This window comes from Canis aureus, chromosome 18 (assembly GCF_053574225.1).
Source record: "Canis aureus isolate CA01 chromosome 18, VMU_Caureus_v.1.0, whole genome shotgun sequence".
Classification (NCBI taxonomy): Eukaryota; Metazoa; Chordata; class Mammalia; order Carnivora; family Canidae; genus Canis; species Canis aureus.
In genome coordinates, this window is record NC_135628.1 from 47142764 (window position 1) to 47161758 (window position 18995).

The following is an 18995-nucleotide window of genomic DNA, read 5'->3' on the forward strand; positions in this document are numbered from 1 at the left end:
ACTAGTAGCTGTGAGACCTCAGGAGAGTAGGGGAACTTTTTTGAAACTAAATTATTTACTTCTGGATTTTGGGAGAAATACACAGGACATGTTATCTGTTTTAATAAAAACTTCTCTTTGAATATTTCTGATTTCATCTTGTTTCAGTTTAGTTATGATTTCCATTATTATCCTTAAGTAATATGCTACTTAATATAAAAATATTAAAAAAATTTTAAAGTGGGTTTAATTTTACATTTTGCTAGATTGCAGCTGTTGCAACTTTGCCATTTGATGTGGTAAAAACACAAAAGCAGACACAACTTTGGATATATGAAAGTCATAAAAGTAAGTTTAAATAATTTAAAGCATTTTCAAGATGCTATGATTATTTTTGTTTTTCTTTCCAGATTTTTTTTTCCTCTGCTGCTTTAACTGAAAGTTTACACTCCTAGTATGGAATGCTCAGAGAAAAAATACTCTCAACCCCCTCCAAAATTTAAGAAATTTAAAAATCTATATATATTTGCCTGCCATTAGTTAAGTCTCATACCTGCTAGATAGAAGACTACATACTATATTAACCATTCTTTCAAATAAACCTAGACAATTTAGGGTGAAGGATAGGAAATTAATGGGAACCCTTTTTCTCTCGGTGTGTTTTGTTTCATTAGTGTGAGTATACATTTCATTCCTTTGCTTAATGTTTTTTTAGCTTCCCTTCCTTTTGGTATTTTTTTTTTCCTTCCTGTTATCTATTTTTACTTTTTTATAACCTGTAATTTCTTCTAGAACAAAAGTGCACTCTTAGTTGCTTCCACTAGATTCCTTCTTTCATTATTTTCTATAGAAAGTGTGGCAAACTCATTGGAAATTATCTATTACAAAATTGTGTCATGTAAGCCTTGTGACTGATAAACATAATAATGTTAAGTAAACTGTTGTTACCCACCAGAATATTCTGCATACAAGTCTAATAGGTCTTATTATATTTAAAGAAACATTGTTTACAAATCTCTGAAACTGAATCTGGTGAATATTAGTGACTGCTCTGTCTTTAAGTCCAAAGTCCTAGTCCATTCTAATAATAGGAGTTAGCTAAGACCTGGGAAGTCAACAAAGATGAGAATCTCTACAGTTAAATTCTGATGCAAAGGTTTGAGAACCACTTACCTGGTTACGTAAATAACCTTTGGAGTCACCTGGGGTGCTTTTTCTTAAATCACATTAGTGAGAAATCTTAAATAAGTCTTGGGCCTTAATTTTATTTATCATTGATCACTTTTACCTGTTACTCTCCTTTAGCTATGAACTAGTTATATTTAGCAAGACATACTTCTGCAGACTGCACTTCTGATTTGAGTGATAAACAGCACATATTTTTTCTCATTTTTATCAGATCATCCCCACCAAAGAGGTAAATGCTCCCTTTAGAAGTGGCTTCCTCCACTCTAGCTCAGCTATACCAAATCCGTTATCTCTAAGCAAAAAGGCAAATAAGTGTTATACGGAGAATGATGGAGAGTTCCTTGTAAGAATATGATCTCTGTATCAGTGCACTTAGACCATGTCTCCCATTCATTAATTGACCGCTGATTCGAGCGCACTATGCTGGTATATACAGAGAAGTGAGGCAGTATCCAAGTCCTCAGACAGCTCATAATGTAATGGAAAAGAAGCATATCAGGATGTAGTGAGTGCCAAATTTTATAACAGGGGTGACTTTTACCTCACTTAGGCATCCATCATTTAGTTAAAAAGAATTTAACCTTAACCTTCAGCTTTTTAAACCTGGCTCAGATCCACCTGTTTTCAACTGTTAAACTTCTTTTTTCTATGAATATATTAATTTTTTTAAAATGCTTCAATGGAAATTTTAAAACTATTAAAAAATGGTCGTATATGACAAATTTGTGAAGAGAAGTTTAATCTTAGTAGTAACGAAAACAATGCCAACCAGAAGGGCAGTGGAAGGACATTTTATATGCCCTGGGTCGTTCGGGAGGATATGGAGCAATGGAACTCTCATGCTAGGTGGGTAAGAGTCTAAGTTTGGAAAATAATCTGGCAATATCAAGAAAGGCCCTTTGATACTCACTGAAGAGTTTTTAGTTAGAACTAAGAGTTTTCAGTTTTAGTTTTTAGTTTGGTCCTTTGCCAAGGCCCAAAATAGTCCTTGGCAAGGAAATGGGTAAACAGTGATAATCCATCTAATGCAATACCATACAGCAATTACAATCAAACAGCTATACTTGCCAACATAGATCATTCTAAAAGCACATCATAAGTGTACAGTGTGATAGCATTTGTATAAAGTTTAAGACGATCAAAAGCAAGAGTATATATTCAGATGTAGTGAAAGTTTAGACACAAGCACGAGAAAGATAAAGGAAAAAAGAAAGACGAGAGAGTGGTTACCTCTGAAGAGAGAGGAGGAATACTGAGAGGAAATATAAGGGGCCTCTTCAGTTGTAACTAAAAGATACAGTTGCTCAGATTTGCTAAATGTGGATGGTAAGTGAGTTTATTTTCTTGTTGTCTCTACTTGAAATATGTAATAACCAAACAAGGTCTCCTTACAATATAAAAAGTGGCTTATCACCTCCAGGAATGGCTCTAGAGTGTTAGAACTTGAGGCAGGAGATACTTGGGAGATTCCATTAGAGCTCTACCAAGGCTCACCTTCAGTTGATAATGCTTTCTATCCATTCTTTTGCATTAATTGCACCCTGCTATTTAATAGGACCACTTTGGGGCTTGAATTCTACAAGTTCAGAAATACCTGGCTACTTGGCTTCTTTTCTTTCATTAGTTGTTTTCAAAATTTAAATGGAATAATTTAAACATGAAGAAGTTGCTGACTTGTAGTGTAAAATTTTTGTCATTGACTTTCTTTAGAAAGTTAAATTTCATTCACAAATACTTTGTTCTTAGTTTAAAAAATGTGTCCTTCCTGTTGGGTTGCTATAGTTGTTATATTTATACTTACAGTATTTATATTGATCATATAGCTTCCTGAATAAATCACAAAGCCTCACTTATCCTCAGACACTGCTATTTATAAACATGAGATTTGAGATAATGAGCCCCCCATTCCATTAAGTGGCAAAATTCTAAAAAGCCACTTTTGAAAGCTCTCTTTCTCCAACTTTTCCCTTTTTTCCCTGGGCATGCTTAGTAATACATACTTTCATCTTTCTTAATGACTCCAAGTTGTTATGCACGGTCACACTGACTATCTTAGAGTCTTATAATGCAGCTCTGAGCAGCTAATGAGGATAATATAGCAGAGTTTGCCCATCATCCAGCTGATCTCAAACCAAGACTTTGACAACTTCAGCACGTCATGTCAGTGCATACATGGTAGTATGCTTGCTTCTTAGATTCTTTTTTTACTTACTGCATCTAGTAATCTGTGGGCTAAGCCAGCTGCTTAGAATCATTGTGTAAAATGAAGGTAAGTAAACTTTGTGCATGGGTTGCTCATTCATAGCTGAATGTTTCAACCTTGGCAACATATATTTTTGTTGTTTTTTAAAAATAAATAGTTTTTTTACTGTCTGATATTTGAATGGTTGCAAATGAGACATTACTGTTATTTAAAGACTAGAGATGCCAAGTGAAGTGTGTGCTTTTATAACTGTGTACTTCTAGTGATTGTACAATTTGAAATACTTTTTATAAAGTTTTATAAAAATGCAGAATTTTATTTTTTAAAAAAAGGCTAAACCTGGAGGATACAAGACTGATATAATTGATAGCAAGACTGGCACACCTATTCAGAAAGGTTTTAATAAAGGCAGACCTCCCTAGAGAGAATGAGCTATTTTTTCAGAACCTCTTCTTAGAAAAAAGCATTTTTAAAAAATGTGTGCAATAAAAATTTAATGAAAAATAGTTATCAGGGCTTGTTTGGGTTTGGGAACCCCATGAAGATTTCTACACATCTTTTAAATTTTTCATTATGAAAGATTTTTAAAGCATGGAACAAAGTATAAAGGATACCACCCACCACCAAGCTTAAGAAACTTAATTCAGAAGAATCCATCTGTATATCCCTCCTTGATTATATCTAGTCCTATACACCTTTAACTTTAAATTTATGACCTTCTTCTAATTTTTCTTTTTAATGAATCCAACTGTTAAAAATAAGACGGGGTGAATTTTAGGTAAATCTGTTATAATGCAGTTACACATGCCCAAAGGTTGTAAACATTTTTATGTGTATTACTTGTGTTCAAAATTATTAAGTGGTAATTTATAATGTATCATTTGTTTAACATTTAGTTTCTATGCCTTTGCATATGTCAACCTGGGCTATCATGAAGAACATTGTTGCTAAGAATGGATTTGCAGGATTATTTACAGGTAAAATACTTGCTTTACCAGATTGTTAAATAAATGGTTACTTTTACTCTCAAATCTTTATCATCTTCCTAAATTAACTTTAAGCAGGAAATTATTGAAAACATTCCCTATTTATGAAAACAAACCACATTTATGATGTTGAAGCAAACATCTTTTCTGTAAGGAAAAGATTTACTATTAAAAAGACAAGATTTCTCTAAAAGTATCATGGAATTAAAGTGAGGGGATTGGAGGTAATTTGGCTTGTTCTTTGACACCAGTTTATGGCACAGTATGTGATACATCACTTCATTTAATCTGATCATTATCAGAATGAACTTTAAAAATTATATTATTTAAACATAAGGTAAGATTTATCCTGATTTTTTTTTTCTATTCTTTTTTCAGGCCTCATTCCCCGTTTAATTAAAATTGCTCCTGCTTGTGCCATTATGATCAGTACCTATGAATTTGGGAAGACTTTTTTCCAGACTCAAAATGCTCGAAGACAGCAATACTAGTGATGATATTTCAACTTGAAAGAACAACCAAAGCCAAATAATAAGGTGGAGAGGTTAGGCAAGAACTCTTTCACCGTTATCTTAACATGATTTTATATATTTTACCTTATAATTTAAATGAGCAGTAATTTCTGCTTTGCCTATGAATTATAACCCTAATTTTAAAATAAATTTTGTTAACTTTTGAGATATTGAAAAAGATATTCCAGAAATCACAACCATTAAATGTTCATGTAAAGAAAAGAAAGATTATTCCTTAACACTGAAAGTGATAGTCTCTGAGAGTTTGATATTACAGGTTTTGGTGTAATGTCATTGGGAATGTGTCAGATATATCAGAATATTTTGAATTGTATGCTAATGAGGTAGAGTCTAGGAAAAAAAATGCCCAAGTCTTTTATACACACTTAAATCACGCACATAGATCTTTGAGTACTCTAACAAAGTAGGTAAATAGATGGCAGTCTTTAAACATTTGCATTTACCAAATTATTACTTTAATTGAAAGGCATTAGTTTTGTTTTTGTTTTTTTACCTCCTGTTGCTGTTTTAAGGCTTCATCATTATTAGGATTTCTTCGCCCAAAGGTACAGCTATTTTATCTTTATGAACCAGAATATAACTGTTTATATGACAAAGATATTTTTGGTGACTAAAAGACTGTTTTATCTACTGTTTCCGCAAGAGAGGAGACTTTACTAATTATCTTAAATGTTTGGCACAGTGAATCTTGGTTGTGCAATGGAAAACCACATTATATTTAGAGTAGTAAAAATAATGTTAGTTTAGGAAGGGCCTCTGGTTTCAGCCATCTTAGATTTCGGTATCACTTTGTGGAGCTCTTGAGATCACTTGTATTTTCTTCTAACACGGAGATGATTATTATATTTTAAATTTTATTTATTCATGAGACACACAGAGAGAGAGAGAGAGGCAGAGACACAGGCAGAGAAAGAAGCAGGCTCCATGCAGGGAGCCCGACACGGGACTCCATCCCGGGTCTCCGGGATCATGCCCTGGGCTGAAGGCAGCGCTAAACCGCTGGGCCACCTGGGCTGCCCTAACACTGAGATTATTAACACAAGCCACAAAATATTTCCAAAATGTTCCTTGATTTTACACATTTCATGTTAATATGCTACATCAAGAGACAAAAGAGGCAGCAGTGGCCTTGAAAGAAATAGCTTTTAGTCACTGAAGCTTATACCTGTAGGACTGAAACAATGGTATGATGGTGGGACAAAAACAATGTTCTCTTTTTTTGGTTTTGACTGATTTCCTCAGGAGCTATATCCTATAAGAAAAGCACTTTATTGCAGTCTGTGTGTATGCTATGAAAATGTGAATTATTTTTTCCCCCTAAAATAGGGTAATATAGTTAAGTTAAAGATCTTTGGTGTTGGTAGAGGAATTAATGTATTTTGTATTAAAGTAGAAAAGAATTTATATGTTTCATCAGAAATAAGCTATATAGGGTTTATATGTAATCTTTTGTGTTTACTTGATACTGTGTTGATTTACCTTAAGTTTGGCAACACACAGATCTATAAAATTCTATATATTTATAACTTAAATTTTCATTACAATGTTTTATGCTTTCTTAAAATTATCACTGTGCTGCGAGCTTAATATTTTCATATAAAATCATTGTTAATGCTATACTTTATATAAGAAAGTTTATCTTGAACACTGTTGTTTAACAGTATTAAATTTAAATTTACCTTTGTTTTGTTATGCTTCTCTTTGGTAACCATTTGGTAGAAAAGAGAAACGTTTAAACTTATAATTATTAAGAAGCAGTCACATATTTCAACTTTATAGAAATAGAAGAAGGGAGATTCCAACTGCCCTTCCATCCCCAAAAATGGACTGCACTTATGGAAAATTCTTAGCATTTATGCCTAAAATAATAAACCAAATTCCGTAGTAGTTTTTCTACTACACATTACAGCCATTTATCTGGGTGAAAAGAAGGGTGAATTGAAACTTTCTCTATACTCAAGTGGTAAAGAAGCATTTATCCTTTATTTAAGCAAAACATATAGTAGCAACTGAAAAGCACTTGGCTAGAAATTGTGTTTTCAGTGTTTCTGAAAGCAAATAGTCTAAATCTGTGTTAAATTTTCTAACATATACATTTACTTCCTTATGTGTGTGCACATTTTTTAAAAAGATAATCAAATATTACATGTTTGCCACCTTCCATATAATAGACATTTGATTTTTTTGAAAAAGTTGATAGGGAAGTTAAAATAAATTTTACTTTTAATTCTAGGAAACTATTTACTATGCTTATGTAGCCACATGACTCTTTTAAATTCCTCCCTCTTTCCGGAACATGAATTCCAGGGATATAGGAAAGTTCAGTGTATCACTTTTTCTTTTTTTTCCAAAGTGAATTTTTAAAATAAATTTTAACCTATCAATCATTCAGCATCTACTCAGATCTTTTATATGGTAGGCAGTATAAAAAGCACTAAAGATAAGAAGTGCTTCATTCAGATACTGTCACTGGCTACAAGGAGATGGCAAAGCTGTGATTGACTTGAGGTCTGCAAGGGGAGCAGTGGGAAGGCTGAGGAATTCTCCACAGAGTTGGGGGCAGAGAGGGAGTGTCAGGAAATGTTTCTAAGGTTAGGACAGGTGATTGAATTAAACATACCTGGAGGTGGGAGTTTCAATCAGTCAATGGAATTTAGTCCCAGAGGAAAAAAAAACAGGAAGGCAACAGGAAACCAAGTATTTTTGCCACAGCTCTAATAATTATAGAGTTGGGTCTGATGATTTTTTTTCCCCAAGACCAGCATTTTTTTTTAACTGAAAAGAAAATAGGGTAGCACAGTTTAGCACAGCACAGAAAACACCAAAATGTGTCACATGTAGTAAGGCTAAGTCTTATGTAGTGAATTTGGGTTTAGTTGGGTTTTAGAGAAATAATCTCCAGTATGGAAAATGAGGGCATACAATAAGGATTGATTGGTTTGGACCAGAATAGACTTTGAAAAGGGACCATATTGACAATGATGTGATTTTATCTCCCTCTTCCTATCAGTTAAAAAGAACTGATGCTAAAAACAGAAGCTGCTTTGCTTCCAGAAGAACAAAGGAAACCAATATTTAAGAGCCCCGATGTTCAAAGCAGTCGTGTGACATTTCAGAGGTAATCCAGCTCATCTGTTGATCAAAATTGGAGATTTCACCTAACGATAGGAAGTTTTACAAAGAATTTCCATAAGTTGTAAATTTAAGACCCACTTTTAACCACTTGAAAACATGTGTGGAAATCTAATAAAGAGGACTTAAATAAAAAGTTTATATAATTTCATTTAATGCTGACATCATCTTGATGCCATCATAGGTTCTGAGAAGATGGTGATGTTTCCATTTTATAGGTGAGAAATCAAACATGGTTCTTACATAACTAGGTTAGCAACTACCAAAATTACTGCTGTATTGTACCACTTCGACAGATACTGTGTATTGTAAAGCAAGTCATGTTACTTTTTTAAAATAAAAGATATTTAATTTAATATCAGTTGAAATAAAGATTTCTCCAAAACCTTTTGTCATATTATTAGTATTTTAGGTGTTGAATAATACACATTTACCATACTTGCTAAAACAAAAAGGTCAGTGTACAACTTGAATCCAGTAACTTGTCTTGAACGAAAAAATAAAACCACTAATGCATGGTACAAAACATTTAATACACATGCAACAAGTATAGTACAAGGTAACAAAATACACATGGAAATATTAGCATATAATTCAGCATTCTGTTTTGGGTAGGGGGTGTAAACAATAAACACTACCACCTAAAATTAAAGATTGAGACATACATTGTTTCCTCATGCAAACATTAACTACATGTATAACTAACTAGTGTGAAATGAACTGTATAGAAACCTGAATTCACATTAGCAGATGAATTTTATACCAAGAGCTCCAAGAAAGGAGGAAAAGTCATGATCCTCAGATGTCATGTTTAAATCTGCATTTAGCAGCACATTAAGATGCACAAGTTACTGTATGCATTAGACAAATCTGAAAAATGTTATCAATTATGGAATCTTGATTTTCCCTTATAAAAATGTATGGACAAAAGTTAACAATGATTTTTTTTTAATTACTGAGGAATAGTAATTATCAGTTGAGAGTGGATCATGGATGATAAAGCATTTTAAACATTCTGATCATTTTTTAGGAAAGCAGCAGTAGTGCTTAAGGCCAGCCTAAAAAATATTCTAGTTTCCCTCCTTAGCCATTTCTTATTCCCTCCTCCCTAGGTTTCCACTGTCCTTATTTTGTATTTTTCTTTCATCTTTGTGCCCATTAAAAATTGCTTTGGATACCCCACTCATAATAAGGTATACAGAATTAAGAGTACGTACCATTAAATGGTTAAAGAAACCATTTTTCAAGAATATTTGCATTTTTACAAGTGCTAAAGCCTTAAGCTAAAGGAATAAAGCTCTGAATATGTTCTGGTACATCTAGGACAACTTACTTTAACGGTTTCCAGGCCTCCTTTGTCCCTGAAATGACAGCATTTGAACTTTCATATAAGACTAGCCTTATTATCATTACCTTAAATTCCAAATTATGAGATTAGAGCTCTAAATATTGCACAGAACCACCACACTCCTACATTTCTAATACAAAGAATGATGTAACAAGTTCAGCTTGCCTCCTCTGAATAAAATAAATTGTTGTAGGGGAAACTGTTTCTATATGTCCAAGCTAAGTTTGAATGCAGTATTTTATTAATAAACAAAAATAGCATATGAAGTCCCCATTAAGTATTGTGTCCTCTTCATGTAAACAATGTATAAAACTTCTTTGGCACAACTGATCGTGTTTTTCCTCATATTACTTACTATAGAAAATATACTTCATACATTTTGTCTTAATATGATGGGATTTTGATGGATGAACTATATAGTTCCAAAAACTGCAAAAAAAAAAAATTTATAGCACTTAACTTTTTAAAAAACAAAACGATTTTTTTTTTTTTACTTGTAGAAGTGCAGGGATTTTTACATTAGTATCAATTTTTAACATTAACATGGCATGATTCATTGCTGCACATGAGGGAGAACAAAACAGCACTGTTTGTCAGACACACTGTTGACTATGGTGATACTCTACTGATCCTTACTTGAAGGTTCTCAAATCCTCAAATGAACTTTCCAACATCTGTTCTACATTTTTAAATGTTTCCAAATATTGAGGAATATTTGATATTTTTAACCTTTTAAAATCTTGGGGAAACAATTTATTCATTTTACCAAAATGGTTTGAAATACTTTCCCTATGACCCCAACAAATTTAGTAATGGCCTAAGGCATAATTCCTACAAAATTTATAAAGTGTTAATGGAATGTTGATGCCAAATGATAACTGTTAAAGAAAAACCAAGTAAGCCACTATGAAATGAGCTGAGAACCTTTTCCTCATACTAAAAACCAGGCATTTAAACATCAGAACCTAGGAGGAAATTAATGAAAAATGGTCAGTTTTAGAAAATGTGATCAATGAATAAAATAGTAAAAGAAAATACTTAGCTTATGTCTCTAGAATAAAACCTTGAACTCAGTCTCTGGTGATTATGGTACATTTAAATATATGCAAATCAGCTGAATAATAAATATACATCACAATTTGTAATGGATTATTAATTTAGAGGATATTTGAAAGTTTTTAAAGCCTGTTCATTTTTAAACTTCCTCAGTGACAAATATAAGAATCTTAAAATGGCAGGATCTTTTTCACTCAGAATGGCACGTGTAATGGACTGAATTCTCTAATAGAAGCAATAGAATTCCAGACATGTGCCAGAACAATATAAAATTCCAAAGTTTTTCCCGGCAGTCAAACTTACGTAAATAGAACATTTGCAACATAAAAACTTTTGGCTTTTACATAAAATTTTTCAGGATGGAGTTAGGCCTGGACTCGTCATCTCTGTTGTGGGACTTGCAAGGTAGTCATTAGATTTGAGACTTGTTAGAGATTTGTAACTTGCCACTGATGTTAGAGACCCACAGAGACCGAGTAATGAGGGAGTATCTTCTTTACCTGGAAGTTAAGATAAAATAACAAATATTTAATTGCCCTTGAAGAATACCAAAAGATCCTATAAAACTAAAAACTTACAAAATACTGTAAACATACCTAATTACGTTTTTCTCTAGCTTCAGTGTTCCCTTCAAAAACCATTACCAGAGGATTACATGCGCTTCTCATAACAGTTCTAGATATGGAAGTCTGAGATACTGTGTTTTAGGACAAAAATAAAAACTACCTTTTTTTTTTCAGAATATGTTCATGTTCAGTTAGTAAGGGATAATAACAGTACCAATGCCCAGGCCACAGAAATAGGAAATCCCTACGTAGGTAAGTAATGCAACAGAAGCATTACTTCAGTTCAGGAGAAGGGCTGGATTGGGAGAACCTTAACTCACTTATTGAACATTTATTCAGCATCTACCTTGCATCAGGAATTTGTCATGTACTGGACTGCAGTAGGCCCTGAAGAAAGATGGGCAGTTCTGTTTTCACAGTTGGGGAACACAAGTTCTCTCCAGAGTTGAGTAAGTTTGCAAATACTACCAAGAAGTGGCTTTTTGAGGCTGTGAAAGGCTGAGGTCTTTGAAAATTAGCAGGTTTCCGAAGCAGATAAAGAGCTTCAGTTCTGTTCAGGGAAGTGTAAACTGGACCATACAGCAGGTGTTTCTGAATGCTGCTCTTTTAAATGGCCCCTCAGAAGTGTTCCCATTGTCCTTTGAACTCTAGTCCCACCTAGTTAATCCTGTATGATAATTATAGGGCTCTCTCTTTTTCTAAACTATACCCTAAGAAAGGACATGTAATTTGTTGTGTTCATTATTATATTCCCAGTGCCTAGCACACAGGAGATGCTTATTACATAATTAACGAATCATGATTCAGGAAGAACTGTACTGGGACCCAAGAGAGCTGTATGACCTTAGGAAAGGCATCTTCTTTGAGCCTAGTCTTTCCTTTGTAAAATACTAAAAGTGACAAGCAATGTTAACTTCACAGTTTTGCTAACAAGTAAAAGAGAGGAAAATACAACAGTGTTAGAAGGAGAGATGGAAGAGTAATTGTCAAATTCAAATTTAGAATGTTTATCATGTTATTTTGGGATCAAAAGATTTAGATGTTTCAAGGGCACTTTTAATGTTTAAGTTTAGAGACCCATTTGGGGCCAGAATCAATTTTCTGGAGTTCCTATTAAATGCTCCTTCAACTCAACTGCTTTGGACAGTCTTTCTAAATTTCTACTTTAAGTATAGAATTCAGTGGCATTAATTACATCCATGGTACTGTGAAACCATTACCACTATTTGCAAAAAATTTCATCACCCCAAACAAATTCTCTACCCATTTAAGCAGTAACTATCCGTTGTCCCCTTACCCTCAGTCTCTGAAAATTCTAAACTACTTTCTATCAATCAATCAGTCGACCATACATCATTCTTACAAGTGGAATCATACAATAGTTACCCTTTTGTGTCTGGCTCTATTTCCCTTAGCATGTTTTCTAAGGTTCATCCATGTTGTAGTGTGTATCAAAATTTCATTTCTTTTTTATGGATCAGTAGCATCCTGCTGTATGTATACACTACTTTTTGTTTATCCATTCATCTGTATTGACACTTGGGTTATGTTTACCTTTTGAGTACTGTAAACAATGCTGCTACAAATACTGGCACACAAGTATCTGTTTGAGTCCTGTTTTCAATTCTTTGGGAGTTAGAAAATAATATAAATATTATACAGTAATGCAAAAGACTAAATGTTTAACACAGTTACACAATGAGGTACTACAGAACTGTAAAAGAAAATCTGAAGGATCTCTCTGTAATGCTAGATAGTGATTTCTAGGACATACTGTCAAGTAGAAAAAGCAAAGTGCAGATTAGAGTATAGCATGTTGCCTTTTATCTAAGAAAGGGCGACATAAATTATTTGAATTGACATTTTAAAAATGGATAATTCAAAAACTAATAAAACTGGTTAACTGTGAAAGTGGAAGTGAACAGAACTGAGATGAACTTTAAGCACAGTAATTTGACTCTAGCATATATTCTCAAGATAAAATAACTAGAAATCCTAGACTATTTTAAATAACCATATTTTCATAATAAACCGATATCTTGAAATCTCTATAATATGAAAAAATAATTATATTCATATAAATGAGGAATCAATATTTTCATCATTAGATACCAAAACATAAAATCAAGTACACAGAAACCCTGAATCTTAAATTAGAATTGTAAAATAAATTTAAAGTGTATTTTTCTTTAAAAATAAATCCCTAACACTTCCATAGGCTAGAAACAATGACCATTCCAGCAACAACAAGAACCTGTATAAGCCCAAATTATGGTCTCTAACATTTCCTAGTATAAAGAAGGTAGGACACAGGAGTCCTATTTAAGGGTCTCTCAATGTTCAAAAAGGACAGTAACCTCCCGACGAGATGTGCTGACAAAGACACATTATTCACGTTGTATTGTATGTTTAACCTGAATATGATAATAACATCAGACAAATCTAAATTGTTGGACATTTAACAAAACTGGTTTAGGCTCTTCAAATATGTAAATGTGTATGAGAGAAAAAGGAAAGTATTCTACTCAATGAAAGGACCCCAGAGAGATTGATAAGTAAATGTAATATGTGACCCTTGAATGGATCCTGAACAAATAAAGGCTTGTAAAGGTCTTTTATTACTGGACAAGTTGAGATACGTATATTAACAAATTATCAGGTAATATACTGATGTTAAATATCTTAACTAAGGGTCATATGGTGTGGCTTTGTAAGAAGACATCCTGATCCCTAGGAGATATATGCTGTTGTATTTACAGATGAAGTTTATGATACCTGCAGTTTACTTCAAATGGTTAAGCATAATAGGGCAGATGTCTGAGTAAATGGAGGGAGTCTGTGCCCACAAGAGCAAAAGCAAGACAATGCCAAGTGTGACAAAATGGTAACAGGTGAATAGTGGTAAAGCATACAGCAGTGTTCATTCTTTCAACTTTTCTGTAGGTTTGAAATTATCCAAAAAAGTTGGAGTGGGGGGAGAAGACAAAGGTACACGAAGTCTTCAGTTGTGCCCCAAGGAAACAAACCATACAGCAGAGCTGACTAGGGCATATTCAGGAAAGCATGGGGCAGGGAGGTGTGGGGGGGAGGGGGAGTGTAATCTACTTATAAAAGCCTTCAAAGACACCTGTCCAGCCTCTGAAAATACTGATGCTGTGGAACATGCAGGGCAGTGTGTTACCCTTAAGGAAGCCAAGAGACTTCACTGTAAGCCTTCATTTAAATATAAAAGTGAAAAAATGTGCAGAAGAATCAAGGTGGTTATGTTGTGATTGTAGCCATCCAACTATAAAAGGAAATAAAATATAAAAAGGAAATAAGCAAAAGGAAATAGTTGTTAAGGCAGAGAGTGATAGGGGATTATTCCAAAATATTCTTGCATATCGTGATGTCAGCAGTTAACACACATATGTGCATATACATAAAATTATCACAATGGACTAAAAAATAAGTATGTTAAAATCTGTGTTGATGAAATTTTAAAAGCAACTTTTTGATACAAGAGGAAAGAACTAGGTTCTTTTAAGGTTAACTAAAACTTTCTAGCCTAGATGAATGGAAAAGTGGTAATTCCCTAGCAGAAACAAATTAGTCATAAGAAGCAGCAAATAGATTTCCTCCTTTTTTTTTTTTTTAAGATTTTATATATTTATTTGAGAGAGCGCACTAGTGAGGTGAGTGGCAGAGGGACAGGGAGAGATAGACTCTCCACTGAGCAGGGAGCCTGACACAGGGGCTCCATCCAGGACCCCAAGATCATGACCTGAGCCAAAGGCAGGTGCTTAACTAAGCCATCCAGGCACCACTAGATTCTTGTTTTATAGCAAGAAAGATCCGTTCTGTTTTAAATGTATTGAGAGAGTCTAGACTCTACAAGTCTTCAGATGGTAGTGCTACAAATGTGACTAAGTTAGAAGTCATTCATTTAGCGCAATGCCAGACACTGTGATAAAAATAAAAAGAACCACTTCTTGCCTGTAAGGAACTTAATGTAAGGTAGAAACATACACAAACAGAAAATTCTAATAAAGTGCAGTAAGAACAGTAAGTAGAAGTGAGATCACCAACTCTATAAGAAAGTCTGAGTGGGGAGGAAGGGGTCAATGAGGAAATGAAAAGGCAGTAAATTGTATCCTAATTTTAAGGAATGACTACAGAGATTCCTTAGGTATTAGCATAAACCCAGGAACACAGGGAAAATGTTATATTAATCTGCTTTGTAAGCAACATGTTACCTTTTTGTGATCAAAGTTCAAGAAAAGAGGTGAGCCTCATTTTGTGCAATAAAATTTCAAACTATTGGAAACCAATGTGTGTGGTAGTTGTAGCTGGCGAAGAGGGAATTACTAGGACATATTTGTTTTTGCATGTATATGTATGAACTTGGTCACACATGTCCATACTGATATCTCTTTAGCTGAGTTACTTATATACTGATTAAAATAGCTCCCAAAATTATTACTTTCCTTTAAAATTAATAGTTGTTCAGAGCAAAGCACGAAAACATGTAAATTTCACTGAAGCAAATACTCATTACAAAAATTACGGCAATTCACACTTCCTTGTAAAACAACACAAAGGGCTCAGGAAAAACCCTGCAAGTAGATGAAACTTGATGACATACGCCAAAGGACTGCTATTGCATGCCAAGTGTGCAATTGGAGGCAGAAGACATTCCTCAGACTAGATAAAAGAAATTTTAGAGCAACAAGTAATTGGTGGGACTGATTGACGTACCATGCGGATTTCTGTTAGGATCTGAACCTCAACTTGTCATGGAATTCCTGTGCCCTTTGAAGAGAAACTGTTTAATTCCCAGAAGTGTTTAACTGAGGAAGAAAATGAAGCTCTAAGTTAGGTGAATAGGAAAGTACTCACATAAAAATATGTAGAATACTTGGTAAACTGGGAGAAAACCCCTGTATCAAAGGAGGATTGTTTTAGGAAATGCTTTGATGTTGGCACACAGAATGATACTTTAAGCAAAAGCATAGCCAACGGCTCTTGATTAAATGATTCAGAAGAGACTGACTCTGAATATGAAGAAATTTTTTACAATGGAATTTACTTTTATTTTCCTTTTTATAGATGAGTGACATTAACTTTTTAAACTTATGTTTAAAGTCTAATAATAAAAGAATGATCATAAAAGAAAATGATTCCATTAACAATAGAATCTAAAAGGATAAAATGCTTAGGAATACATTCATATAAAGAAGTGCAAGAGTTGTACATGACAACTATAAACTATTGTTGAAAAAATTCAAAGCTGAAATAAGTGGGGAAACATCTCACTTCTCCATGTAAACTGTTTAGAAGACGATATAGTTAAGATGGCAATATTTCTTAACTACGGATTCATTAATCTACAGATTCAGTGTAATTCCCATCAAAATTCTAACTGCCTTTTTTTTTCAGAAATGACAAATTGATTCTAAAATTCACATGGAAATCAATGGAGCCCAAATGGCCAAATCAATCTTGAAAAAGAACTAAGTTGTCCTGATTTCAAAACTTACTATAAAGCAAGACAGTGTGATACTGTAATATGGATAATGTAGCACGGGAACAGGCATACAGACCAATAATACAGAATTAAGAATCCAGGAATAAACCCATTAATGTATGGGTAATGCATTTCACAACAAGAGTTCTAAGACCATTCAGTTGGGGAAAGAAGAGTTTTTTTCAACAAATGGTCCAGGGGAAAATGAATATCCACTTGCAGAAGAATCAAGTTGGACAATTAGCTCACACCACATACAAAAACTTAAAATAGATAACATATGTCAATGAAAATCTAAAACTTATATGTAAAACCCTTAAAAAGAAATATAGGAGTAAATCTACATGACCTTGGATTAGGAAATGGTTTCTTAGATGTGACAGCAAAAGCACAAGCAACCAGGAGAAAACGATTTAAATGAGACTTTATCAAAATTAAAAATTTGTGAGTCAAAGAACACTAGCAAGCAAGTAGACATCCCTCAGAGTGAAAAAAATATTTGCAAATCATACAGCTTGATAAGATTCTATTATCCAGAATACACTACTGCAACTCAAAAAGGCAATGGAATTTTTAAACAGAGAAGTTGAACATTTATCTGAAATGATATGCAAATGACCAATAAGCACATGAAAAGATGTTCAACATTTTATTCATTAGGGCCATGCAAATCAAACCACAAAATTCCATCATACCCACTTAGGATGGTATAATTAAAAAGGTCATCAATAAGGCAGCCCTGGTGGCTTAGTGGTTTAGCGCCGCCTTCAGCCCAGGGCGTGATCCTGGAGACCTGGGATCGAGCCCCACGTCGGGTTCCCCAAACGGAGCCTGCTTCTCCCTCTGCCTGTGTGTCTCTCTCTCTAATAAATAGAATCTTAAAAAAAAAAATCTACACATTTCATGCGACCTCTGTCAAAATACAACCAGCATTTTTCACAGAGCTGGAACAAACCATCCTAAAAATTTGTATAGAACCACAGAAGACCTGGAATCGCCAAAGCAGTCCTAGAAAAGCAAAGCAAAGCTGGTGGCATCATGTCCAGATTTCAAGCTATATTACAAAGCTGTAGTCATCAAGACAGTATGGTACTGGCACAAAAAAAAAAAAAAAAAAAAAAAGGTCATCAATAATAAATATTGGTGACGGTGTGGAACAAATGAAACCCCCCTTCATTGCTGGTGGGATTACAAAATGGAATAATCATTTTGAAAAAGTATGGCAGTTCTTCACATGATTAAACATATACTCCAGCCAATTCCATTCCTAATTATATACCCAAGATGAATAAAAATATATGTTCCCACAAAAATCTGTACATGAGTGTTGATAGCAGCATTATTCACAACAGCCCCAAATGCAAACTATCCAGATGTCCAAATGATGAATGAATAACAAATTGTGGTATATCCATATAATGGAATATTATTTGTACATAAAAGGGAATGAAGTACTAGTACTTGCTGCAACATGGACAAACTGAGAACACAATGCTAAGCAACAAACCTAGACAAGGGGTGCCTGGGTGGCTCAGTTAAGCTTCTGACTCTTGATTTTAGCTCAGGTCTTGATCTCAGGGTCATGAGTTCAAGCCCCATATTGGGCTCCATGCTGGGTATGGAACCTACTAAAACAAAACAAAACACCTAGACAAAAATAGTTATATTGTAGGATTGTACTATATGAAACATGCAGGATAGACAAATCCAAAGAGACAGAGAGTAGATTAGTAGCTGTCCAAAGATGGGGGGAGGGAGGCACTGAGACCCAACTACTAATAGGTGCAGGGCTTACCGGGTGATGGCAATGTTCTGTAATTAGTGGCAATGGTTGCACAACATTACCAGTATACTAAACACGACTGAAGTGTACACTTTACAATGGTCAATTTTATGTTATGTGAATTATAATAAAAAAATTGTTTAAGTCAAAAGGATTTTTTTGAGACAGAGTGAGTGCAAGTAGGAGGAGGGGCAGAGGGTCAGGGAGAGTGCATCCCAAGTAGACTTTGGGCTGAGCATGGAGCCCAATGCAGGCCTCGATATCATGACCTGAGCCGAAGTCAAGAGTTGAGCACCCAGTGAACGAGCCACTCAGGCACCCAAGGATCTTTTAAAATAAATATAAAAAATGCTAAGAGAGGGCAGCCCTGGTGGCGCAGCGGTTTAGCGCCGCCTGCAGCCCAGGGTATGATCCTGGAGACCCAGGATCGAGTCCCACATCGGGCTTCCTGCATGGAGCCTGCTTCTCCCTCTGCCTGTGTCTCTGCCTCTCTCTCGCTCTCTCTGAATGAATAAATAAATAAATCTTTTTAAAAAAATGCTAAGAGATATGTAAACAATATTTTAGGATTTAATTGTTGGCTTTTTTCTTTTCTTTTTTTGGGGGGCTACATAAAGTAACAGCATCCTAGACTTGCTGAAATATGGATAGCAACCAGTAGTTATAAGCATAGTAACTGTCATATATGAAGGGGTTAGTAAATCCTTGAAAAGAA

General features: G+C 34.3%; 2 protein-coding genes across 22 annotated transcripts in view; one reads left to right on the forward strand and one right to left on the reverse strand.

The window, feature by feature from the left end:
* The window catches only part of SLC25A40 (solute carrier family 25 member 40), a 50646-nt gene extending 42240 nt beyond the window's left edge, over positions 1-8406 (forward strand). For 3 of the 9 annotated variants that reach the window (XM_077857118.1, XM_077857117.1, XM_077857115.1), the window contains 3 exons: positions 246-327; positions 4267-4347; positions 4735-8406. In XM_077857118.1, coding sequence (XP_077713244.1) covers positions 246-327; positions 4267-4347; positions 4735-4847 — 276 coding nt within the window. In that variant the 3' untranslated portion in view covers positions 4848-8406. The remainder of the gene's footprint in view (positions 1-245; positions 328-4266; positions 4348-4734) is intronic. The other 6 variants (XR_013357038.1, XR_013357037.1, XR_013357035.1 and 3 more) reach the window with 6 other exon arrangements.
* Positions 8407-8535: 129 nt separating this feature from the next.
* RUNDC3B (RUN domain containing 3B) overlaps positions 8536-18995 on the reverse strand; it is a 147362-nt gene continuing 136902 nt past the window's right edge. For 8 of the 13 annotated variants that reach the window (XM_077857102.1, XM_077857113.1, XM_077857108.1 and 5 more), the window contains one exon: positions 8536-10925. In XM_077857102.1, coding sequence (XP_077713228.1) covers positions 10780-10925 — 146 coding nt within the window. In that variant the 3' untranslated portion in view covers positions 8536-10779. Of the gene's footprint in view, positions 10926-17123; positions 18123-18995 lie in introns of those variants that run through there. The other 5 variants (XM_077857114.1, XM_077857109.1, XM_077857112.1 and 2 more) reach the window with 3 other exon arrangements.